General features: G+C 36.3%; 1 protein-coding gene and 1 pseudogene across 9 annotated transcripts in view; both read right to left on the reverse strand.

Annotated features, from left to right (window-relative positions):
* Positions 1-1,172: 1,172 nt before the first annotated feature.
* Positions 1,173-27,768, reverse strand: part of NFAT5 (nuclear factor of activated T cells 5) — a 126,888-nt gene continuing 100,292 nt past the window's right edge. For 6 of the 9 annotated variants that reach the window (XM_024763096.1, XM_024763094.1, XM_024763103.1 and 3 more), the window contains 6 exons: positions 26,017-26,149; positions 22,071-22,154; positions 13,710-13,858; positions 10,399-12,901; positions 9,501-9,744; positions 1,173-9,052 (listed from right to left, as the gene is read on the reverse strand). In XM_024763096.1, the coding sequence (XP_024618864.1) occupies positions 9,509-9,744; positions 10,399-12,901; positions 13,710-13,858; positions 22,071-22,154; positions 26,017-26,149 (3,105 nt within the window). In that variant the 3' untranslated portion in view covers positions 1,173-9,052; positions 9,501-9,508. The remainder of the gene's footprint in view (positions 9,053-9,500; positions 9,745-10,398; positions 12,902-13,709; positions 13,859-22,070; positions 22,155-26,016; positions 26,150-27,768) is intronic. The other 3 variants (XM_024763097.1, XM_024763095.1, XM_024763099.1) reach the window with 2 other exon arrangements.
* On the reverse strand, positions 18,024-18,866 carry LOC112411794 (proline-rich protein 13 pseudogene; annotated as a pseudogene).

Below are 27,768 nucleotides of genomic sequence, written 5' to 3' on the forward strand. Positions count from 1 at the left end.
AAATGGTGTTCGGTTCTTTTACAGGCCTAATTATATGGCTGCTGAGAATTGTCTGCTCCTCACAAGATAATAGAGCAGGACTCTTACCAGCTTGGAGTAAAGCAGGACAGCTATCTCCCTTGTTCTGCACACTGTAACTTAAATTATGTAACCCAGGATTGCATCAGCCTTTCCGGCAGCCACTCATATGCAGTCCCATTTTCGGATCAGTCTTTTGCCCACATACGCTGTCTTTTGGACCCCAGTACTTTTGATATTTATACTTATTTAAATTCATTTGGTTATTACTCCTTTCCAGTGCTGCTGCAGTCAGTAATGCCAAAAGACAACTTTTAAACATATTTAGAACAATAGCAGCATTGTTGTCACTTTAGACTCCTAGAGTGACAACTCATTTAGATATAAACATTTGGATGTGTTAAAAAATTCAGTCACTTTCACAGAATCAACAGACACTGTCTATATTTGATAAGAAGGTATAAGCATACTGTTTAAAGCAGTGCTTCTGAAGCTTCAGTTATTTATTTATATATCACATACATGATATTCATGTATCACCTGTATTAGTATTTATTTAGTATTTGTCTTTGACTCACATTTCCCATAGTCTAGTAAGTAGACACATTATGTATTTTTCTAATGTACATCCAAACCACAAATATATATATATATATATATATATATATATATATATATATATATATATATATATATATATATATATATGTTTAAAGATAATGTATACCCATGTATCACCTGAAATCATTTTGGGTGCCACTAGTGATATATGTACCACATTCTGATATATATATATGGAAATAACTTACAGAAAAATAAAAAGAGATTGCCTCTGGATGTGGGACTGAGGCCTGGAGAGACGTGGTTTTCATCAAAAGTACCTCCATAATACAAGATTTGTCACCATATGTATATATTGTTTTACTAAACATGAAACATTTAAACTAAGTAAAACAAACAAAAATTCTATTACACTAAGTCACTTGGTACACTTCCTGGTACAATGTAACTATTCAAAAATATTTCTATATTTCATACCTTTTCCTACTGATTTTTTAAGTTCAATCACATACTCATGTCGCTCAAAACTGACATTCACGGATATGACTTCATTCATAAAATCTGAGGAAAAAAGACAGTTAACTACTACAAAATGAAAACTTTCAATGTTTTATTTTTGACTGCAGCTGTTTACAGAAATATAGTTGCAAGTATACAAATGTTCCAATAGAAGCAAAATATCTTTTTAATATTTAACAAGTTATCACAGATAGCTAAAAACATAGATGCAAATGAAATTCCCTCAGAGAATAAACTGAAAATATCTGGTGTCAGTGCTCTGAAATCCCAACTAAGAAAGCCATATACACAAAAATGTAACCCTTACTTACATCATTGCAGGACAATGGAAGAAGGCAGTTCAGTGGTTGATCAGTGTGCTCAAGCAAATAAAATTAAATAAAAAAATTAAATGGCAGAATGGTAGCTAAACCACTTGAGAACAGGTTAATAACATAACTAGTATATTCATTAAAAGACTAAGTAAAAGAAATGAATGGAACAGTAAAAATTGTCAAAAAAAGTAATAAATACTTGGAGCTTATCAATTCAATGTAAGGGAACAAGGTGAGCAGATACATTCATTAGATCAAAGGAAATTAGCTCAATATCATTGGAATCAGTTTGTCGCTATGAAAGTCATAAACACTTCCATGCAGGACAGTTCTTTATTGGACACAGTCTGATTCCAAAGCCACTCTCAAACATCTGAGATGTGTGTGTGTGTGTGTGTGTGTGTGTGTGTGTGTGTGTGTGTGTGTGTGCTGTCCTGAGGTTCGTTAGCTAAAATAATAATAATAATAATAATACAAACTATTTCAAATCAGGCAAGTTACTTCTGGAAAAAAAACAGAACAAAACAGGGTGATACGGTTAAACACAGAGCCTTTAAAGGAAATATTACAAGCTGGAGTTGAACAGAATTGTGGTATGGTATAATGCTTTGGATATACAAATACAGTATGCACTAAAGCGGGGAAGAGGGGAAGGGGAACAAGAAAGGAGGAATGTAGCTAGAGCATCTCCCAACAGCTTGCCTATGTATTTCCAGCACCAAAGTTTGCAGAGTAAGCCACTTGTATTTCCACTGCTAGTTTTAACCAAAGACAGCAGTGGTGATTTTCATAAAGTGAGTGTACAATTATTTTCATTTTGAAATGTTTACTTTTCTTACATGAGTTTATTAATTGGTGATTTGTAAACACCAACAATTATGGAGGTACTGAATTATACAGGGAGATTAAAATGAATGAATAAATCTACTTATCTTATGGTTAGTTTACATTTAACAGGATGCATATAACTGGGAAGGGAGAAATGCTCAAATTAAATAATACAGTGTCTTGTTTAACATCTTGTCTGAAGCATAAGTTCCAAGGATAGTTATATTTCTAGTGCATCAATTCTCATACAAAGCAAGCTATTTTAAAAGAAGATTTATCTATTAAAAAAAGAAATTAGATGCTTTGTTGACCTGGCTAGCTATGTTGTTTAATAGCTCAGATACAAATGTAAATATAAGGAATGACAAATAATTTTGTTCTGAGAGTTGGTCTAGATGGGCCAAAATTGTGGTCTGCTGGTAAAGTAAGAGGCAATGAAAAGAAAGCTTTTATTATCACTGCCCACAATGTATCCATTTTATGGATAAACAGGAGACTTTAGCACCCGTCAATTGTATTAGCTACTTAACTGTTATAATAGTTAAAATAAACACAGAACATTGCACCTATATATTTAAATCAGTCATTTAATGTAAACTTTTTAGTAAGTGGTATGAAAATGCCAAACTAAGTTAACTGAATTATCAATAACTAGACTAATTGTATATGTACATAAAATATACTGTATTTCTATAGGCAGTACTGAGAATAAATTATCATTGCCAATAAATGATTATAGATAACCAGGTTAAATTGAATTTACATTAAAAACAATGTATAACTGTGTCTGTGTGAGTGGGGGAAAAAAGCCCTTTCTAGATCTTACTGTATACAGTTTACACCAGTGGTTCTCAAACTTTAGCATGTATCAGAATCACCTGAAAGGCTTGTTAAAAAACAGATTGCTGAGTCCCACTGCAGAGTTTCTGATTCACTATGTCTGGGATAAGGCCCAAGATTTTGCATTTTTAACTAGTTCCCAGGTGATACGGATGTTGGCTGGTGGGCTGAGGACCACACTTTGAGAACCATTGGTTTATACATACTATAGATATAGAAAACTATATACTATAATGCTATTAATATGAAACAAAAAATATAGGAAGAGGGCTGGTTTTAATTAACTCTCAAACATATCATTAGAAAGCCGAACATTTTAATGTTTCTAAAATGATTTTCTGAAGTGTAATAATTTCCCCTTATAGTCAGTTACATTTCAAAGTCTTAAGTCCTACTATACTTTTTAGAAAATATTTCCATAACATACCAAGTTAGCTATCCAAAATAAAAAGGGACATAAATATTCTAAACAGTTAAGATATACTCATCAAGAAGGAATCGTAACTATACAGCATTCTTGACTTCTTTGGAATGATTAAAGTGCATAATATCATTAGGGTATTGAGAATATTGCATAAAGGTTTGCAGTCTTTAGTGCCACTAACAGTCACAGAAATACTCACATGGGGAAAGCAGCTCTATCCCTAAGCTACTACTCTCCTGACCTGTTTGTTGCTGATGGCTCTTTCTTCAGGCACCACCACTATGGTAAGGAGCTGGAACATAGGCAAAAATAACAAAAAACAGAGGGATACTCAATCCAACTGTATTTGGCTGCAAGGAATTATTTTAGTTCTGGAGGGACTCAGATACAACTTCATTTCCTTTGACACTATTTTTCATAGGCAGATTTCTAAAGTTCTGATGGACGAGAAGTACACTATAATGAATTACTTGACTCCGTATGGTTAGAAAAATTGACATTACTAAGCTTTACCTGAACTATGTGTTAGTGGTTTATTTTCACCCATCTTATAATAAAGATCAGAGAAGGTGCTTCAAACACTTCCTTTCTGAAATTTAACTATCCATATTTGTGTACATAGTCTCACATATAGTAAAATTTTCGATAGCATTCAGATAAGACCTATTATTAGTTGGTCAAGATGAAGACAAATTTAGCTAATTTCTATAAATGCTAAATAGTATAATTTTGTGATCTTTTACTTAGCCTCCTTCAAAGAAACAATTCTAGCTATGTATCTTTTCTGTTCCTCTTACGCCAAAGGGTGTTAGAAAGTTATGAAGTTGTTTCTATGGTGATCAAGAAATGGAGAAAAGAATGACTAAATAGAAAAAAATGAAAGTTGAGACTATTAAAGTCATTTGCTATGTGTTTTTGGCAACAGTGAAAAATGAAATTACAAGAAAGGGGCACTAACATGGTAAAAAGGCACTTTTCCATAAGCATTTAATCTAGATCTAAAATATTAATTTAAAAAATTTCCTGAAAGAGAAAATGGAGTAAAAATAGAATTTTATTACTAAATGAGGCTAGAATGACATGAAAACAAATGGGGATTAAAGAAGCAATTAGAGTACTGGGACAATTCACAAATGATATTCTAGGTATTATTCTGATATTTACTACAGTATGAACATTATCTTCATGATTTAGCTCTAGTGACACAAATAAGCAGAGAAGAAAACCTTTTTTTAATACATGTTATGAGATTCTAAAGCTGATGAACTATATACAGTCTCTCTCTCTCTCTCTCATTAAGGCTCTCCATATAACCAAAGGCATGCAGATATAATGTGGCTGTCTTGGTTAGGGATGAAGCCTGTGGTCATGAAGCAGAGTAAAGCTAATAGGTCTCATATAATTTTCAATTAATTAGAAAAAAAACAACTGGAAAACAGATACTAGAACAGAAATTCTCATCAGAAAGATGAAACATTCTCAAATTACTCCTAGTGAATGTTTATAAACCATGCTGAATTTGAGATTTTGGTTATTAAAGCATTTAATTTCTGGTCTATAATTGCTGACGCATCTAAACAGACTTCACTTTTCCAAAATAAGCATCTATAATGGCTTAAATGGTCAAAAGGAATTATTATCTTAGTTCTGGAGGGACTCAAATATAACTTCTTTTCTCATTCCCTTTGACACAATTTTTCCTAGGCAGATTAACTGAGGTTCTGATGGACAAGAAATGCATTATAATGAAATTCCCAACTACAGCATATACAGTATTACAAAAAAAGAAAGGAAGGAAGGTCCCTCATTAATACTGCTTCTATAATAAACAAAGCCCTTTAAAAACCTGTTCTAGGGAGACTGGCGAAAACAGATTTGCATTGGTTAGATAACAACATGATACTCTATTTGTAATTAGAATAAGGTAACATGATAAAGCTCAGAAGCAAAATATGACTTCTAATTATTTTCTCCCATGTTGGTGTGGATATATAATGGAATGACAATAAGGAATAAAACACACACACACACACACACACACACACACATGCGCGCGTGCACACACACGCAGACACACAGGTAAGCTCCAAGCATTAATGTGAGTTGCTAAAAGCAAGAACGATTGAATGTAACAATAAAAAGAAATAAAATGTGGTTTATAGTTTATTTAGGTCCTTCTGCCATAAGTAAATTTAATAAATTGTTGTTTCCAAGGCCTCTGTTGGCTCATGGAGTCTCTCCTATATGTAGATATAACTTGTAACAGTAATCTTGAAACTGCATTATTAGCACAAGTATCAACCACTGACTACTAAGCTAACTCTTCAATAAGAAGACGAGTACTTTTTGTAACCAAATAGTATGTTCTGAATGCTATACTTAACATTGACCTTTTAGGGGTAAGGAACATTTAACAATGTAAAAAAAAAAATTCATCATTATTCAATAAGAATATGGTACCTTAGCACAGCCCTTGTACAAATAACCACAAAACTTATGAAAATAAAAATTGGGTTTTCTGCCTCCATCCAATCAAACCACTACAGTTCAGGTGTATGTTCTGTTCTAAACTTAGATATTATAAAACAGAAAATTGGTCCCTGGTGACTTGGCATTGGCAATCAGCATTTTACAATGATAAACTTCTTGCTAAATAACAGAAGTCAGCACCCAAGCCAGTCTTCTTGCCACCACTTTATCCATACAGCAGTGTTAACATTCTAACTGGAACTTGATGAACAAATAGACTTCCTGAGTCTCCTGTGTAATCTCTTGGGAAAAAATTCAGAAAACTCAGAAATAAACTTACAGCATTTTATTTCTACTTCTTATTTTTATACCAGTGGATAAGCTTACTGACATGAGTCAACCCTCTGCAGTTAAGAGTTTTACATTTTAAAACTGGAGCACTGGATTGTGTGGTCCTTCTCATACCCTGAACTATACTGGGTAAATTTTCCTGATGGGGTGGGGAGAGAGAGATATATTGAGGAAAATGCTTTTGGTTTAGAGAATTTATAAAGTAGCTCTGGATATTACAAGATGGGGAAAATGTTATTAAAATTACAAACATGGGGTTTTTTTTAGTGTCTTTATAAATAAAAGGCATAGAATACAGAAAGCCAATTAATAATAACAATAACAACAATAATAAAATATTAAATATATAGTGAGCAAAGACTGAATGGCTCATTCTTGTGAAACTCAACTTACACAACTGCCTGGATGGGTTTCCTTACTCTAACGTTTTGCTGAGTGAAAGATCCAGCGAACACACAGTGAGCTGCCTTTAGCCCACTAATCACATCAAGGAACTGCCTGATGGAATGGCCACAGATGAAAAGGTCATTTGTTTCAAAAGATACTTAAATACTCAATAAAGACATAACAAACCCCCCCTCACTTTTATCAGACGCCACGTTGTGGTAGAACATCAGACAAACTCACAAATTTACCACAAAAATGTGTGGCAAAAAAAGAATAGTTTATATATATGTATATATATAAATTTCTATATTTATGCCAATGTACTCACTCAGTACAAATAGCAAAATAGTATACCATTTCCTAAATACAAAATATAGCTTTCCAAAAAAATGAAACACACATTAGATATAAACCATCCAAAACTTGAACGATTGAAAACTGTATTCAAAATTAAATGACCCAGAGTAGGTCTCTTTCTGAAAAGTTCCCTTCATATCGGCAAGAAGCCTGTACTACTGAAAACATAATTCAATGACTCTCAATCAGAGAGAGAAAGAAAGGGATGGGGGTGGAGGGAAGAATAAATGAGAACAAAGGGAAAAAACAAATTAAAGAAGAGCACAAAGAACCAAGGAAGACCATCACAAAAAGGGGGAAAAATCTGACTGTATAAACAAAACCAACACCACAATTCCACAAAGTTCAGCTAAATGTATCAGATAGAAAAAATAAAAAACAGAATTGTAGCCTTCAACAAACAATTAACAGGCTATTTTTTGTACACTTAAAAAATAAATGAAACTGACAAGAATGCCAAAACATCTTATCTACATATAGAAGCCACACACAATTTGGCCTTAAACTGTATTAACAGCTTTCTACATGCCAAAAGGAGAGTAAGACATAAGCATGTGTCCAGACAACAGGTTGTAGAGAGAAGCAGGCATCCCATGGGTGGTGAGAACACCCAAATCTGTATAACTAATGCTACAACTGCAAGTTCTGGAGTGTGTTATTTTGCTCTCTATAGATGTAACACAAATTAATTCTTCATAATAAGTCAATGATATGACCCTGTAAAGCCTAAGGCTTGTGGGAACCATCAGCCACTTCAAACTGTAAAGCACTGAGGTGACAAGTGAATTACACTCACTGCAGCTCAGGGAGAAGTGATGTTTCAAGAAATTTTAGTTTGTCTTTTTTTTTTTCAGATTAACATTTACACTGTTTCCTATTAGAGGGAAAAATTTGAAGACTTCAGAACAGCACCGTTCACGGAAAAAAAATGCATTGTTTCTTGTTTCTCAGGAGTCAGCTCCCCTCATTCCTGAAAGGATACCCCCCGGCCTGTGCTGCAGGAGTTGCTGGGTTACCCCAGATCAAAGTGGTCTTTTCATTTAAGTTACTACAGGATCACAAAGCTAGTAATATATTACTAATTGTCTAAAATAAAGTGAAGAAGAGGGGAAGAATAGTATCACTGAACATAAAAATGGAATACCAGTTCAAGACTGGGATAAGAAGAAAACAGACGTGAATTACTCTGTCAGTTTTAACTATTGTAGGAGGATATCAGAACATAATTTACCATATATTATCCCCTTCATTTTTAAATAGAGCAAGATGTTTATATTTTTCTATGCACAGTTATGGCTAAAACCCTTAACAAAAACACAGAGAATTAACAACTCTCTGAAAAATAAAATCAATAGCATTCCAGCTGTTCCCAGTTTGTGTGTTGTCTGTGATAGAGTCCTCTTATCTGTGTAGACCTCTTAATACAGCTTACCTGTCAGAATGTTACCCCTTCAGTTTCTCTATAAAAACTGAATGAAGACTGCTTCATTTTGGCCAATAGCTGTGCTTTTTATATTGAAAAATCACAGCCTAAGTTATGATTTGAACTTTCCTTTTTCAAAAGCCACTACTTGACTAAATGCAGGAAAGAAAATCTGAATGAAGAACAAAAGTAAACATGAAACATGAATTATTTTCTAATAGCAATAATAACTGAGTGATCCAGCTTATCAATTTAAACTGTACTTTTAAAGAAATAATGCCTAGGAAAATAGCAACAATTAATTCTGTCAGCTGGAAACTCAAATAGATTCTCAGTCATCACTGTTATTAGGAATATAAAATAAAAAGATGTTAACAATGGTGGTTAATCACTGCAATAGGCAGCACAGGTGTGCTCTTTTGCAGTCAGAGTAAAATCCATCCATTTATTCAATCACAGTTTTTCATATTTTGTTTTCTTTTTAAAGTAACAGTTCAATAATCCTCATGGAATCACAAGATCTCAGGGTATCTTGAAATCAGGATTTTCTTCATGGAATTTCTAAAAAAAGAAGAAGTTTAATATAACTCAATAGGGAGGGAAAGCCTTTACAAAGTTCCCGTAGCCCTGAATGATCCCAAAGTATATTACAGTACTACAAATGATACTTTATCATATTTATACTGTCAGACTTTTCAGATTCAATATTTATTTCTTGAGGAACGGAGATATGAGACATAATTATATCTGATATATAGTACATTCATCAGATGTTCTGTCATTCCAAGGAAAAGAAGCTTAGAGCCAGAAGGAATGCCCAGTATTAACAGTATGACCTAAGCTATCATTCAGAGTAATTTATTTAGGGTAAAAAAGTACCATCTTGTGAGAAAGCCATATTTTAAAAGATCAGAGTCCTAACAGTGTTATTACTTAACTCAAATCTGCTAAGAATAATAAAATTTATTGATGTTTTTCAATAAGAAAAAAGCCAAAATGCAATACTCACATATCCAGTTAAAAGGAGCCAGTTAAGTTGTTCCCTTGGTTTTGCAATGAAACAAGCAAATCAATCTTTTCAATGTTCTGATTGGTGTTTATAGAGGATGCCAATGGAGAATTCTCTGGCATTTGCTGAGAAAGAAGTGTTGTCACAGGTGGCTGGCCCTCATTTTGCGGTTGGCCTGGCTGACTTATGGCCATCAACTGATCTGGCAATGTAGCTGGTCCAGAAGTTAAAAGCTGACTACAGTCTGCAGAGATATTTAAAATAGAGAAGCTACCTGATTACTTATTTTCTGTTAAGATTCATAAGAAGGTATTTATTAGTGCCTGGGATAAATTCATTACTGTGTTTGCTCATTATAGAGTTAAAAGTGAGGCACCTGACAGCCTCCAAGAAGGTTTTCATTGAACAGTAGTAGAATTCATCCTAGGTTTCCTCTAAGCAGTATAAAAATACAACAATGCTTAGTTATCACCATAAGTCCTATATAATTTCCTTGCTATATAAACATTTAAAGAAACATGGTTTTCTACATCCTTGGAAACTACTTACTTTAATTGGCTGAAAAATTTTCTGTCATTCTTACTTCATTTTCCTTTCAAGTTTATATCTTAAAATGGCAAACACATACATTTATATATGTTACCACATTTAATCCTTCCAATATCCTTTTCAAGTATGTAATATTACCACCACTTTAGATATGGAAACTGAGGTTCATGCAGGTCAAATATCCTAAGGTCTCAGTCTGTAAGTGGTATAGCTGGGATTTGAACTCAATTGTGTCAAACTACAATCTGTGCTCTTAAAACCACTATGTTGTGCTTTCTTCTAGTAATAATAATGTGACCATTTCGACCAATAACATTTAAGAAATGAGAAATTAGAAAGAGTTTCTTACTATTTTGAATGCCAAATAAGAACATTCCTGAAGTCTGCTGAGAAGAGCCAGGAGAATTTTGTAGTTGGTTCATTGTGCCTCCTGTAGTGTTGTGAAATAAAGTAGCCTGTGGTTGAGGTGAAGATGTGGCTCCCTGGATTCCAGGCATGTTGTTCTGAGGGGAATAAAGGGGAGACTGTTGCATGTCTTGTTGGTTTATACTGTTCTGCAATGCAGACATGGATGCTGGAGAAAGGAAGAGTGTTACTTGCTGCTCTTGAGAACTGGGTGACCCTTGGACCAACTGAATCTGAGGAGAGCTATGGAACAAGGAGGTCTGTGATGATTCGGACTGGGCAGGACCTGGGTTCTGAAGTGAGGAAACTGTGGGCTGGTTCTGAAATTGCATGGGCTGCTGTTCTTGATTCATTGGGGCCATGTTATTTTGTTGATGAAAAATTGACTGGTTCTGCTGCTCCTGATTAGCCATTGGATTTTGACTTGGGTTGAATATCATGTTTGGTGGTGGCTGCTTTTGAGATGCCATTGGAGCCATGGTATTCTGATTGCTGAATAAAATGCTCTGCTGCTGCTGCTGCTGCTGCTGCTGCTGCTGTTGCTGCTGCTGCTGCTCCTGGGATGCAGAGTTACTCTGGATGGCAACCATTGAGTGCTGTGACTGGAAGATTGTTCCTTGTTGGTTTTGAGGCATTGGATTAGGAGGAAGGGAGCCCAGGGAAACCTGAGGCTGAAACAGACCTTGCTGGGAGGGTTGTGCCTGTTCTTGGGAAAGCATAGGGGTCTGGATGTGTGATATTGGAGCCTGCTGTTGGAATGCAGCTTGCTGCTCAGTGTTTGATGTTGACTGAAGTGGAGAAATTGAATTCTGAGCTGCAAAAAATGAAATCTGTTCTTCTTGGGCTACTGTGTTAGTTTGAAGATTATTCATTGGACTCTGGGAAAGAAATATGTTGGCTGACTGCTGGTCTTGAGGAACAGAAGAGCCCTGTAGCACAGCCATGGTATTTTGAGAGTGAAACATTGGAGGCTGCATTGGTTCAGAGGAGGTTGTAGAAGTCTGACTGTGGACAATAGGACTTGGACTATGAAAAATAGAACCTTGAGTTTCCTGGGAAAGGTTCTGAGCATCAGCAATAGGATTCTGAGGATGAAAGAGTTGAGCCTGTGAATGAGAAGACTGCTGCAAAAAATTCCCTGATTGGAGTGACATCATCTCATTACCTTGCTGGAATAAACCATTACCTTGCTGCTGAGTACCATTATTTTGAACACTTATCATACTTTTCGTAGATGAAAAAAGGCTAACTTGAGGTTGACTGTCTCCACTATGTTGCATTTGGACCATGGTCTGAAAGACACTGTTCTGAATCTGTTTTGCTTGTGTTCCAGTTTCTTCTCCATCTGCTGAACTTGATGTCTGAAACATGGTAGTGCCAGGAGTTGCAACCTGCTGTGTGGTGGTTGTAGCAGTTTCATTTCCAGAAACTGCAGGAGGAGAAGAAAACAATTCACATTGCATTTGCATGTCCTCATTGGCTGATAACGCACTCATCATATGAGAAGTCTGCTGGTAAACTGGAGACTGCTGAAGGTTTCCATTTGCTGAAGCAGTTGAAGGAAATAGCTCTGACTGAATCTGGGCAGCTGCCTGGCAGATACTCTGTTGCATCTCTATCACCATTGCAGCTGATGATTCCATCACTTGCTGTTGCTGTTGTTGCTGTTGTTGATTAGATAATGTGTTTTCATTCTGTGGGTGAACACTTTCAGCTCTTCCAGCTATTAAATTATCTGGTCTGGTATGGACTGCTGGCTCTGTTGAGGAAAACATTCCAGGGCTTACGCTATTTTGAATTTGACTGACTTGTTGAAAAATGTCTGCACTAAGCTGTTCTTGAACATTCTCATTACCATCTGGAGCAGAAAATAAAACTGAAGATAACTGTTGTTGTGCCTCTAAAACTTGTTGGACCAAGTCAACATTTCCATTGCTGCCACTAGTAGTACTGCCTGTAAAACTTCCTGCCTGCAGCTGTTGAATTGTATTCTGTAGCTGCTGACTCACACTATTTGGTGATGGGAAAATATTTGATGAAATCTGCTGCTGTAAAGTCTGTGCTTGTTCTTGTAGTGGTGACTGCTGCTGTTGCTGTGATGCCTCAGTCAGGTGTGACAAATTAACCACTGTACCATCTGACTGTAATACCTCTCTAGACTGAGTTTCTCTTGTCTGAAACTGTGTAGCCTGCTGCAGTAGTGCATCACTGTTGGGCAGCTGACTAGAAGCAGAAACTGCTGGAAAGGTACCAGGCTGTGAAATGTCCTGTGTTTGGATAGTTGTCAGGGTCTCTGGGTTGTATGCCTTGGGCTGAATCTGTTGTTGCTTTTCATTTTCAGAAGGTAAGTGGGAAGATGATGATGATGATGATGAAAAAGACCCATTTCCTGCTATGTTAGAGATATTTTCTAATGTTTGTTGAGTGGATCCAACTGTCTTTGTAGTCTAAAAAATAAAAATTGCCAAATAACATGTACATATAAATATTAAATGAACTCATATGATACTTCAAAATTATTATTATTATAAAAACATATGCAGGGCCAATTTTACCCTCTATATTATTATTTGGAAAACAGGTGTAAGGCTGTGATTCTCAGTGATAACATTATGCCTTACTGTCATCAGGATTTTAAAATAAGTATTATAAGCAAAGATAGTCAAATAAGTAGAAGAATAATCAGCTGCTGGAGAGTAAGAACACAATAATTCTATGGTTGATGAATTAATAGCCAAATTAAAAATATGTCCATTTGTGGATCACTGGTAACATTATTGAGAGGGGGGAACAAAGGTAAAATGGAAAAGGAGCTTTAGGAAAAGACTGGTGGAGAAAAGGAAATAAAATGTCTCTAGTTTTGAAAATGCTAAAACCAGTACTTTCATTAATACCACACATCACAAAGGTCTAGCTAATGTATTAATCCCTCCCTTGTCAAAAATGTATATTGGCGTATAGCTGATTCACTTTGTGATATAGCAGAAACTAACACACCATTGTAAAGCAATTATACTCCAATAAAGATGTTTTAAAAAATGTATATTGGAAGTTGCTTCGCAGGCTATTTTATTTGAATATAAAATCATTTACTCTGCAAAGCAAAATTCATTAAGTGAATCCAAAGAGAAACAGATATAAAAGAAATAGGAGAAGTAAAAAGCATAAATATGGGGAAAAGAAATCAAACTACTCAAAATATAGCAATTTTTATATTTGAGGTTAACATGTGGGGCACTAGTCAATGCAGCTCACCTTAAAAATAGGGGAAGATCTTTTCTCTGCTGTTACTTCCATTGGAGTAACATCTTCACTCTTAATCACACTGCTTGATATGAGTGGAGTGATCAGAGCATTAGAAAGAATATTTACCTTATCTAAGTTACATCCAGCAGTTTTCATTGCTGCACACATATCAAAAAAAGAAAGAAAAGTTTAAAATCACTGAAATCATCAACTATTTCATTCTACTGTGTGTTGACATTAGTCATGATTTAAACGTCTATTTTTTGATGCTATGATGGTAGCATGAGATACAAAACTGGTGTATCAAAATGTGCCCTTTTTTTTTTTTTCTTGGTCGTGCTGCGCGGCATGTGGGATCTTACTTCCCTGACCAGGGATTGAACCCAGGTCCCTTGGCAGTGAGAGTGCAGAGTCCTAACCACTGGACCACCAGGGAATTCTTTGCCTTCCCTCTTTTTAAGTATCAGTGCCCTGAGGACTCCTGGTAAAAGCCTGAGACTATGAGTTAAATATCGACAATTGAGCATTTCAGTTATGAAGTGATACTCCCCAGCACCCTTCCAAGGTGCCTGAATGAATACACTGCTTAACATGACCATAATATATTATAGGATACAGCTTGGAAATCTCTAGGAGGTTCAAGCTACTCAATTACAACTGTTATGTTCTCCTCTTAGTATCTGGCTGCCTGGCAGTATAAAGCCAAACTTTTTAAAGGCCATAGGATTGTCTGAACATTTCTTTCCTCAACAAAACCCAAGCTTCTCATTAAAAGATGCCACCAATTAACCAAACAGATTTCACTTTTCTAAATTAATGTCTTAGAAAACTTGAATTTGCCAAGTTGACACATGAACACATTTCTCTCTTAGATAGTACTTAAACTTCTGAAAAGAAAAAATTTTAAGTCCTATTTTAGGTTTACCAATTAAATTTCCAAAGCAAAACCAACAAGTATTTTTCTACTTCCATCTACTTGTATTTTCAGAAGTAGTAATAGATTAACAACCAAGGAAAGGCAATACATAGCAGATAGGTAAGTTCTACCACTTCATTATAACTATTTTTCCCTCTTGATTCTCTTTCTTCTTTTTCGTCTATTTAAGCCTGCCATTGGCACTTAGTGGAGCATACTGATAATCACTAATGGCAGTCTTCTAAATTGAACACATAGCCAAATTCTGATCTAAAGGTTTACCACTACTTTGAGACCCTGTGTAAAGAAATATAGATTCCCCAGAAGGCTCAGTTGTTAAACTTTTTTTATTGAATTATAATTAACATACAATATTATATTAGCCTTAGGTATACAACATAGTGATTTGATATCTTTATACATAGATTTCTTAATTTGATATTGAGAAGAAATCCTGGCTACAAAGAGGGTTTTAAAATGGAATATGGTATATGAGCAGGATAGTTATCTTTGTAAATATTTTGATTTAAAAATATTTGAAACCTTCTAGTCTTTATTCAGCTTGTCTCACAGCCAGCTGGCTAGAAACAATTCCTATGGAAATTGATTATACTGGGGGAGGGCAAAGTGCCCATTTAACTTTCAATATTCTATGCTTTATTACTCTAAGAAATTAATTATTTACTCATGAGTTCTCTGGACCTATTTTCACCTAGATACTATCAATACCAATATGATTCAACTCACAATCCAATTCTGTCTGAGACAAAGCTTCAGATCATGCACAGGGCAGGCATTTAGAAGTAATTCAGGCCCACCCCACAAGACAATCTGAAAGACCATTAGTGTTGTCTTACGTTGATCCTGTAATATCAACTGCTATTCTTGCTTTTGAATTCTATTAGAATATGAGTTCCATGAAGGCAGAGATTTTGTTGTTGTTGACTGATGCATAGTAGGTAATCAATAAATATTTGTTGAATGAAGAAATGAATGAATTAATTTTACTTTTCCTTTATCGTAGTCAATTTAGTTTGTTGTGGGCTGTTTGGTTAATCTTATAGTGTTACATATTTTCATTAACAGTATTTCTGGCCTAAAAAATTTCAGTATCTAAAAACAAGTTTATATTACATTTCAATTAGACACTGCATATAAATATCCATTGACAAAAAATGCATCACCTACACAGTTACTGCTTAACAGATCTATATGCATATTTGCCCCAAATTTATTTAGGGAATAATTCTCTCTCTCTCTCTCTTTCTCTCTCTCTCGACCTCACTGCACGGCTTGTGGGATCTTAGTTCCCTGACCAGAGATCAAACCCTGGCCCACGGCAATGGAAGCCCAAGTCCTAACCACTGGACAGCCAGGGAATTCCCAGAGAATAATTCTTATTAGTGTGACTTTTCTTCTTCTGGCAAGTGAGAATAGGTGGAATAAGTTGAGCAAGAGTCTTTTACTTCTCCTAAGGAGACTATTCACAAATAGGTATGTCTACTAGCGTAGACAAACAAGGAAAGGACTTTTTGTCTAGTGCTCAAAGATACAAGTCTTTCTATGGCCATATGCATAAAGTCTTTGTACGGCCAATGATAATTTAGTTTTCTGAGCCCTATTCTGATCTGCTTGTTGTGTTAGCTTTGCGTGAGCTCCAGCTGGAATCCTGCTGGTGCTGCCTGAAGGAGTGGAAGGTGCTTCCCTGGGCTGCCTGGTGTCATTAGGTGGGGGTGAGGGGTGCTGGACCTGCAGGAGGGAAAACCTTTCTCCTGGTATGTTCTCTGGTCTCCTGGTACTAATGGGGTTCCCATTATATCACTGTTGGTGCTGCTGGGGAAGGGAAGCAACTACATGAGCTGTCTTTTGCCACTGGGTACAAGGTCAAGAACTGTGGGGTCTGGGCTGCATAGCTCTCTGCCACTGGGCAGAGGTTTGGGAGACCCTGGTCTAGTTTACCTTCTGCCCCTGGATTGCCTTCTGCCATTGGATGGAGGGTTGGGAGACACTTGGTCTGGATCTTACTATGGCCCTGGTGGAGGGCCAGGTGTTGCCAGGTCTAGTTCTCTCTCCACTGTTGGGGGAAGGATAGAGACACACAGGGCCTACTGGTACCACCAGTGCAGGTGGAGGGAGCCTGTGTGCTGCTGCCTGCTGTGGGGTGGTGGATGGGTTGGCCCCCTGGGTTCTGCCCTTGCCACTCCTGCAGACGTACTGACCTGCTGCTGCTGGCACATACGAGTCCTGTGTTTTGGGCCTCCTGGTTCCACTGTTGGCAGATCAGGTCCATTACTAGTTGGCGGATGTGGGGAATGGGGTGGGCTAACCCTTCCAAATTCTACTGTTGCTATTACAGGGGGATAGGTTGGGGATGGGTTGGCCCCCAAACACTGCTAGTGGGTCAGCTGCTGTCACTTGGTACGAGTCATCTCACTAAATCTCTACTGGGATTTCCCTTTCCTGATCTTTTGGCCAAAGAGAACAGGCTTTTCATGCTTATTTACAGACTTATTATTTTGTCTATGCCTGTTGCCAGTTCTGAGTCGCAACTGCTGCCCAACTCAGATAAACTGGAGATAAAAAGAAAACCAGTTAACTCACTTGGTGTTGTTCTGTAAGTTCTATAGCCAGTCCTATTCCTTTTTTCTATATTTCAAAGTCATTTTATACTGCTGAATACTTCCAAGGTATTAAGTAGATTTAGAAAGGAGAAACAGGGAAAAGTGGGTCTATACTATCTCCCCCACCACCCCCCTCAGGAAAAACAGCTTTATTTGGACCGAGAATTGGAGATGAGAGGAGGACCTGAGGGAGCATACTGAGCTAAGGAGTAGAGACTAGTTTCCAAAATGGCAGTCAGAGCTCATCAGCCAAAAATGGGCTCCACTTCCCAGCAGGCTTGCAGTAAGTGCAATCAAAAAAAGGCCTGCTGGGAAATGTTTATTTGCCACTAAATCACCCAAGCATGCCACAATTACAAGAAAGGTACAGGTTGTTTTTTTGTTTTCCATAATTAAATTTCCATAGCATCTCCCCAATCAAAAGTATTACAAAAAGAAGTAAAAAATCACATTTTACAGATCTTAGACTTGTCTTCAGCATTTTGCTCAAATTTCACCATCTTCAAAAAGTAAAACTCTTGTAAAACTCATCAGCTAAAAGTTCTATCCGGGCTTCTCTGGTGGCGCAGTGGTTGAGAGTCCGCCTGCCGATGCAGTGGATACGGGTTTGTGCCCCGGTCTGGGAAGATCCCACATGCCGCGGAGCTGCTGGGCCCATGAGCTGTGGCTGCTGAGCCTGCGCGTCCAGAGCCTGTTGCTCCGCAACAGGAGAGGCCACGGCAGTGAGAGGCCCACGTACCGCAAAAAAAACAACAACAAAAAGTTCTATCCAAGCAGTGAGAATACGGCCTTCGCCAGCCCATGGCAATTCTTTTCCCATTTTCCCTAGCCAGTTAGGGTTGAAAAGCAGAGTAAGGCTCAGATTGCTGGGGTGGGGAAGGGAGAGACTCAAGGGCTAATTTCCCCCCGTACAAGATGGCATCTGAAGCTTGATGGGAGAGCACAACTGGAGGGACTTGAGGGAAGAGTCCAGGCCCTGTATTCAGTCAGAGTCACTGCTGGAAGAGGAGGAAGAGGAGGAGGAGGAGGAGGAGGAGAAATGCTTGCCATGCTTGTGGTGTTTGTGCTTCTTTTTGTGAGCTTTTTTCATTTCCTTCTGCATCTTCGTGTGGATCACCATTCCTGGTCCTACCATGCCAGGAGCCAAAGGATTCACAGGATGCATGCCAAGGGCAGGTGGTAGGTATGCAGGGGGGTAAGGACCTGTGGGTTGGCATCCTGGTTACGTGGTTGTGGCACACGATGACAGGTCCACTAGGGGCAAAAGCTGGATTCCCCTGGGGTGATCCTGGGGGAGTGGGAAAGGGGCCTGGAGGAAAGGTAGGGTTGGCAGGTGGTGGATGGGTAGGATTGCAACCTCCAGGGTACCCGATGTTAGGGGGTATGGATTTGGCCCTGGCTGCCCAGCATTGGGATTCCTCATGTTCAGGTGTTTCCTCCAATCCAGGAATGGAGAAAGAAGGAAACTGAGGAACCAGATGTCCCGTCACCTTTACACCACCGCCTGGGCTAAGTCTACACTATCTTTTCTCAGAACCCACAACTGTATCTTAACGGACTTGCAAATAATACTAAATGGCTTTTAGTATCTTTTCTTCCTACATTTTCACTATGTATTTAATGAGCCCTTACAAAGTTCCAGGCACTGTTCTAGGTTATGAGGATCCAGTGATGAATAAGATGGATAAAGCCCTACTACCTGGAGGTTACATTTTAGTGAAAGAGGAAAAACATACAAACAAGTAAAGTCTGTACTACCTAGAAGTTGGGGGAGAAGTTTTAAGCCAATTCAGAAAATCCACAAAGTAAATTATTAATTTTTATTTTGGCCATGCCACATGGCCTGCGAGATCTTAGTTCCCTGACCAGCAAATCAAACCGAGCCCCACAGCAGTGAAAGCGTGGAATCCTAACCACTGGACCACCAGGGAATTCCCCAGAAAGTAAATTAGACAGACATATTTAACCATCCCCATATCAATTTGAATTTATGAAGAATACTGTTATTGATAGTTTATGCCAAATAATTTTTAAAGAGTGTTCTCCTTCCATCCATGCCAAATAATAACAATTTTGGAAACTTAGAAAAATCTTTGCTAAGTTTGTTGTCATAAAGCAGCACTTAGGTCATATATAAATACATTTGGTTAAAATACAAATTAAGATTTATAAGGGATGGAAATAATAGAGTAAAAAGAATACAGAGTTTTGGGGGAAATCTAAGTTGCAACCTCTGTCAGTTATTAGCTGTGTGACCTTGAGCAAATCACTTAACTTCTCTAAATTTTGATTTATTTACCTATAAAATGAGATTGAACTACATTATCTCTATGATTCCTACAAGCTCCTAAAACTTTTCACATAATTGCAACCAGTTAGAGAAAAACATATGCTGGCAACTATTTTTTCACATTCATCCAATTAACCACTCTTTACAAAGCTAAAACTGAGAGACTGCACATCAATACTCTATCCCTGGGTCCTAAACCTGCATCACAGAGTTTTTGAATGATCTGTCTAGAATTTTCACTTACATCTTCCTGTACGTATATAGATATAGAAAACTTTCTGGAAGCTGTTAACAATAGTTTACACTGTACACTTTATCTTATGTAATTTGTATTACTTTTGTGTTAATATATACACAGTTGGGTAAAACTGAAAAATGAATCATGATGCTTTACCACTAGCCTTAATATCTCACTGAGCAGTTGTGCAGTTATCCCCCTTACTCTCCACCTCCCCCTGCAAACCCTCTCCGAGGAATGAGAAACTTGTTGCAGGTGAAAGCTTTCAATGTCTGGCCATAATGTCCTATTTATGTATCAAGTTCTAAATCTTACTGTAATTGATGGCTATTTTAAAGAATGTTATGTGGAGGGTTATGCCATAACACAAATTTAAAAGTCGTTTATGTTGCTCAGTCTTCATCATTAAAGCATACCTAATTAAATCTCTCAGAGGGCACCTGGGCATTATACCAAAGCTCTGATTTCAAGGAAACACAAAAATAAGCTATTTGTCAAGGGAAATTCCTAGTTGAAAGCTATTGTTGGTTTAACTGATCAGGAATCTCCAATTAATGGTACTGTATTTAAAAATGACAAATGAAAAATTTTAACTAATAAGATAGTTTAGTATTTAATTTTATATCTTCATAAAATTATTTTACATGATTTCAGTTGATAAAATTGTCAAAATAAGAAGGTCTGAATTGTGAAAAATAATAATATGTGTATGTGTGTTTCTTACCCATTTTTTAGGCTTGTAAGATTTTGATCAAATGACTAAATCATTTTATTACCAAAAATTAAACATAGCATTTAAAACCTTTTAACCTTCACTATGAGAAATTTCACACTGGATTACATTAGTGTCCCACCAGCCTGATACTCTATGAAAGAAGCATGAAGGAGTTTTTGCAGAAAAGCAGGAACACATCAAAGTTAGCAAAGGACAGACCATAAATGTCCCTGACTTTCTTTAATGATTGATTAATTATGGTATTATTCATCTAATAAACATCGTTTGAATTATTATTGCTTAGATGTTACCTTATACACTAAAGCTCGACCTGTCTTTTTATTATTTTATTTATTTATTTTTGTGCGGTACGCGGGCCTCTCACTGTTGCAGCCTCTCCTGTTGCGGAGCACAGGCTCTGGACGCGCAGGCTCAGTGGCCACGGCCCACGGGACCAGCCACGCCGCGGCATGTGGGATCCTCCCGGACCAGGGCACGAACCCGCGTCCCCTGCATCGGCAGGCAGACTCTCAACCACTGTGCCACCAGGGAAGCCCCCTCGACCTGTCTTTTTAAATTCCTCTATGGAACCTTGATTTCCTCACCTGTGAAATGACAATCGTAAATTTCCTATCTCATAGACTTGGCAGATTAAATGAGATAATGGTGGTAAAGAGTGTGGAATGCTGCCTAGCATTTAATATATGTTCGAGAAACATTAGCCATGGTTATCCCTAGCAGAAACTTGTAAATTTTCCTGTAGTTAAATCAGATCATTATGCACTTACTTGTGCATAATTCCTAATTAATCTATTTTGGAACTGTTGATAGAAATTATAATGGCAAGCTATACTAAACTGAATATATATATGAATGCTGAATTTTACTATGACAATAGGAAAAAAAATCCACTGTATTTGATAAAATGTATTAAGCATATTATGCCCCTTAAAAATATAAGTATACAAAATTTTAAAATTTAATTTAACTCATGAATTTCATGGCAGAAAAATATAAGTAAAAGCTAGAATTACAGGAATAAATCAATGGCCATTATGCAATTGACATCTTCATATGTAATGGCACAAAAGCATCATAATTGAGAAACACATTATAACATCCTGAAGATATCTTCATTTTCTGTTTGGAAATAATGGTGTCAGAAGAAAGAATGGTACCTAAAGAACCTAAAGCAACTTTTTCAAATGCCAATAGTTTCTATTTTGGTCTCTTTAGTCTCAATGTCAACTACTCTTATTGGCAGCAAGAAGCTTTATAAGGCTGTTTTATATATTGTATTCTATATATACTTTTAAGATTTTTAATATTAGGGAATAAAAAACAAAACAAAAACTTCTCTATTCCAACACGTTTAAAAAAAAAAGTTGTTTATATGGTAAATGAAGGGAAATATCAAGTTGGGAAGCAAGTCTCTGCATTCAGTAAAGTCAAACAAGTATTTATTTTACAATATGGAAGATAACCTGCAAGGTGTTCCAAGTACACAAGAGAAAATAAAATAGTAAGGTTTGCTAGAGAAAATATATAGCATCACTAATTTACAATTTTTGAGCAGAATTAACTCGGTACCTTTCATGGCCTCTTCGAAAGAGCAAGGTCTTGCCGGACTAGATATTTCCTTCTTCACGTTTACATTCAAAGCAGCAGCTGCTGCTATTAAGACAAACAAAAAGGATTAATGTATTTATTTAAACTTATCCTAACAAAACGTGTATCTTAAAATTCTTTAACTGGAATATCTTCTCACAAAGCACTATTAAATTATTTGTTTAGCAGAAATTCTAGGTTCAGATGAGTTTTTATAATCACCAGTCTACGCTCTAAAATGCACCTGTCTCCCAGTGGGCAGAAACATATACTTACTTATTAAAACAAAATAAAAACAACTGCAACTTCAAAAAATCTTTCTTGTAACAGTACACATATTTATATGAGTAGAATACTGATATGAGATTTTTAAACTTACCAAATATACTGTAACACTAGCATGAAAAAAAAATTCAACATTTACCTACATGAATGATTTATTTAAAATAATACTGATTCAGAGTCAATTGAGCTAAATTTTTTAAAAAACTGTGATGAATATACAAAATCTATAACATTATGATTATTCTTTTTAGCAAGCCTTAGAAAACATAATCTTTGCTATTATTAAAGGAGAATTACTACACTACTATATCTATACATATCAAGTACATCTACTATGAAAACTTTAAATTTAATGAGCGTGAGAGTAGAGATCAGTTCTGAATGGTAAAGTTAAATAAATTCCAAATAAACAGGTTTTTACTTAAAATGACTATAATAATTTTATTTAAATAGATGTTAATTTCTATTTTTCATTGTATTTATTTATTTTATTTATTCCCTTATTTATTCAAAATGGGAATTGAGTCAACTTATTTTCAATGTATTTTTCACATGACAATGCAAAATGATGGTTATAGAGAATATAAAGAGATAGTTAACTGTGAATAAAGAGACAAAAGGTACACATCTTCTAAGAATGAAGTAAAAAAATTTATCTAAGCATGCTGCGCTGCACACGAGGTCCAACAAATGATAATTTGAATGAACTATCAATTGAATAGAATTGATGAGAAAAAAATCCATAGACTATTTTAAAGCATAACATTAATTCTAGTAATTACAGATTTAAAAATGGAAACTCATCTTTGAAAAATTTTTTAATTTCTACTTTTAAAACAAGTTTTAGTCATTTGTCTTTAGAGCAACAAAAAATTATGAATAAATATTTTATCCTCCATTTCTTATAGCAATTACTACTGCAGAGTCACTGCAAAAAATAACTAAGGAGATTTCTGTGCCTTAATAGATGGAAGTAAAACAAATTAATGGCTAAGCAATGCTTCAGTGACTAACTGGCAATGAAACAAAGGTTTTACGACTCTGCAAAGTTAAGTGCCTAAGAGCATGTACATGCAATGTATTTTTGGCAGTATAGACTCAGAAGGCTTTAAAGGGGCTTGTGTCTGGCAGACCATGCGGAGCCAGCCAGTTTATGTACACTTGAGCCCCTGCCCCAATCCTACTTTTAGACCGTGTACCAAGTATACAAGATCCCAAAATTTTCTGCACAACTACTCTATAAACCATGTGTGAAATCTCAGGCCTATAGGGTGAACAGAGCTTATGAGCACTGGCCAGTGCATCAGCGCCCTCCAGGTAGAGGATGGAGCCAGTAGAGGGGAAAGAAGGGTGCCAGCCTGGGGATTCCTCTTTCTTCATGTTGTCATATCCCAGTTTGGACCTCCAAGCAGTTTGAAAATCCTCAATTCGAATCTGGCCTTCCAGGTTATTATGAAGGTATTTTGGTCAAATTAGGAGGATAGAATATATTTTATTTAATTATTTGTTATTTTTATCTATAACTTTTAAATATTTAGGCAAAATGGTGTAGCAGTTGCCATTTCTACTCTTGACTCACAAAAATTATGCTGGGCCTTGTTCTAGCTGTTACAATTACTATACACCACTGACTATTCAAATGTTTAACCACAGTCCCTGGAGGAATCACAAAAGCAATTAGTTTATCATAATGGGACAGTACAAATTTTCTATAACCAAGTTTTCCTGAAATCATATTCTCTTACATGAACACCTAAAAAGATGCTCACATTTTATAAAATATAAAAAAAGTGAAATTGTGGGAAGATTCTTTAATTAGCTATATCATAAAGGCTGAAACTGAAGCACTGGATCTCACTATAAAATTTGCATATTATATATTTATTCAATTAACAGTTTCTGAGGGCGACTGCTATATATGATGTATACAAGGGGGAAATACTTAAAAGAATAAACTATGTTAGTGATTGCCTAAATGTGGCCAAATATAGCCGATTAGTGTAGGCTTTAAAACAGAACACTTAAAAGCTGTTTTATTTGGCAATTTATTAAAGGGAAATTTTTAATAATCAGCATTCATCACTAAGAAATGAAGATTCATAGTGCTGATGCTAAGCACTTCAAAGTCCTGAAGTTCTTTATTATTGATCATAAAACCAAACAAAAACCACAAAACCTCAGTATTTTCAGGATGGCGAAAACTTTAAGGCTATTTACACACACACACACACACACACACACACACACACACACTTCCTTCTTCCCTTCCCACACAATTAATTACTGTATGCCATTTTTCTCCCCCTATGAGCAAACTCCTCCTCACACAAATACTAAATGTTAATATTTAGTAACTAGCAGTTACTAAAATGCTTTAACTACCATTAGTTTTAAATCAAATTTTCTTGGATTTTTGAGGCCTTCTTAGAAAGAAAACAATCAACTATTTCATCTTTAAGTATAAACCAATATCCTCTTCCCTAGTTTTGTTGAAGCCAGTATATTATTTCCAAACTTTGCCTTTTTCTGTCTGAAATTTCTACTTGTGATCTTTTATTCTGAGATAAATACTAAAAGGATTTCATTAGTGCTATACTATGGCACAATTTTGTAGCAAACTGGTGGGAAATAACCAATATTGTCAAACTCAGACATGATTAAAAAGAACAAAAAGGGAACAGATCACATTAAGTGATAGAATGTAATTATCAAGACTAGTTATAACTCTGTCCTAGCGACTATTTCCATCACTTTTGTTGCCAGGGCTTTCTTTCCTTGCTACCATTTTTCACTTTGTACCTCACTGAATCCTGAACTATTTGGGAATAACATATCGGTAAACGTAAAGATATGGAAGAACTTCTAGCTCTAAAGATTCCTGAGATAGGAATGGAGTAAACCATGGTAAGCATGGCAGAAACCAAGCCTAGGTCAACAAAACATGTGAAGAGCTTCCATTTCCAAAATGTTCTCTCTGCTTCTCCAGGAAAAGCCTTCTCTTCTTCAGGCAACTAAACTAATGTAGGCAAAAAACTCTTAGGACACTTCTTACCCAGAGATCTAAATTTATAAGCAACTGCTCTGGTTTCTAAAGCACCTGTTTTACCTAAATGCTTAAAATTACATATAAAATATTTATTCACCAGAAGTCTTTGATATTTTTGATAACACAAATTTGAAAATGTTACAGGCATATGATTCTATTTGTGATATTATCACTTATCATTCCAAGCTATCTCTCACCTCTCCCAAAATGCATCCTATAAGCCAGCCAGACTAAAAACTATTAGCAGTTTCTCAAAGTCGTCACTTTCACCTTTCTGCACATAAGAGGTACTCAATGAATGGTAATTCTTACCAAGGAGTAACTTGTATGACAACTCTGGAGAGCCTGACTTCAGAGCATTTCTAGCTTTTCTTTTATTATTAGAGCATAAGGCAGAAACAGTTCCCTTAATATAAGAGTAAAAGCAGTGTTTGGTGGCCATCTTCTTAGGAAATAATGCCATCTTCAAAAAATACTGATATCAATTCATCTTAGCACACAACTTTCTCTTTTAAGTTGGCTGGTCTTCTTCATATTCTTCCAAAGAACTAGAAGTTAATTATTCCTTTTGATTCAGAACTTTTTATTTTGACATACCTGGGTCTGGAGTGTAAGTGAATGGCTGAACATCATGAGATCTTCCAGCATTGGTCACTACGTATATTCCCACTGATACTGGCAAAGTTATATGTTGGTCATGATATGGGGGAACCTTCACAATAAGATGATTCTAATTGAAAGAAAATTATAAGAGTCAGAAAAGCAGTAATGTTTAAATTAAAATTTTCAAATAAAATATGATAATTAAGTACATTTCCTGTTAGTTGTAAAGTTTAAAAAGTCTGACTAGGGGAAAAAACGTAATATTTAAAAGCATCGGGACATTAATCTTAAAACTGCTTTTAAGGTAAAATACCAGTGTTTTACAATGGCTTACAAGGTCTCTGCCCTGTCAACTTTATCTCATTCCCCTTCCCCTCCAGCTTGTTACACTCCAGTCACATTGACCTTCTTACACTAACACAGTAAATTCATTCTTTTAACACACTAAATTCATTTTTACCTCAGAGCCTTTACAACTTTCTGTTCTCTCTCACTGGAAAACTCTTCCTTTACCTCTTCAAATGGCTAGTTCCTTATCCATTTTCAGGTCTCATTCAAATGTCATCTCCTCAGAGAAGCCCTCTCTGACAATCCTATTTAAAGTAGCACCCCTCTCCAATCTGACCACATAATCTTGTTTATTTCTAAAATAGCACTTATCACCACCTGAAATTACTGTGATTATCTGCTTCTTTTTGTCCCTCTCCAACCAAAAGAATGTAACCTCCATGAGAACCTAGGATGTTCTGTTCTTCATTCTATCTCCATGGTTAAGCAACTCACACAAAATATACTCAAATATATTTGTTGAAAAAAAGAATGAATATATATTCAGGAAAAAAATATGTCCACCAAGCATAATGTCAGTTACCATACAATGCAGTTCACTACTTCCTAACCACTTTAATTCTCATTTAAAGTCAATAGGGTTCAGTTTACCCAAACCTCAGTAGATCAAAGTCATTTTTTTGTATGTAAAAATAGTGGTAGAAGCATCCTTTTAAGAGAAAGGAAGAGTTCCATAAATGCTTCAGCAGCACTTATTCTTCTTAGAAGACACAATGAACCACATTTGACTTGTTCTCTTCTTCCCTAGTATGTTATAGTATTGGGAAGGAATATCAAGGGGTAGTGATTATTCTTTTTATACTGAGTATGTGATATGCAGGAGGCCAATGGTGATAGCTGAGGATGAAGTGAATGTGATGACATTTTTTACTTAATTATAGTAGTTGGTTGACTCAGTTGAATAGAACATGTGACAAATGAGGCCAAGATTTTGAGCACTTAATTTGTTTCTAAGCCATCATAAAACACTCTCTGAAATAGTCACATTATACATTTAAAAATAGCTTCTTGGGGCTTCCCTGGTGGCGCAGTGGTTGAGAATCTGCCTGCTAATGCAGGGGACACGGGTTCGAGCCCTGGTCTGGGAGGATCCCACATGCCGCGGAGCAACTAGGCCCGTGAGCCACAACTACTGAGCCTGTGTGTCTGGAGCCTGTGCTCCGCAACAAGAGGCCACGATAGTGAGAGGCCCGTGCACCGCGATGAAGAGGGGCCCCCTCTCACTGCAACTAGAGAAAGCCCTCGCACAGAAACGAAGACCCAACACAGCCAAAAATAAATTTAAAAAAATATATATAGCTTATTTATGGCATTAATAGAATGCTTCCTGAATCCAGTTAGCCATCTCAAAAAAAATCACACTTCTAATTCAGGTGCAAAAACATATATAAATGTGTG

The sequence above is a fragment of the Neophocaena asiaeorientalis genome, unplaced genomic scaffold, assembly GCF_003031525.2.
Source record: "Neophocaena asiaeorientalis asiaeorientalis breed wild unplaced genomic scaffold, Neophocaena_asiaeorientalis_V1.1 scaffold678, whole genome shotgun sequence".
NCBI lineage: Eukaryota > Metazoa > Chordata > Mammalia > Artiodactyla > Phocoenidae > Neophocaena > Neophocaena asiaeorientalis.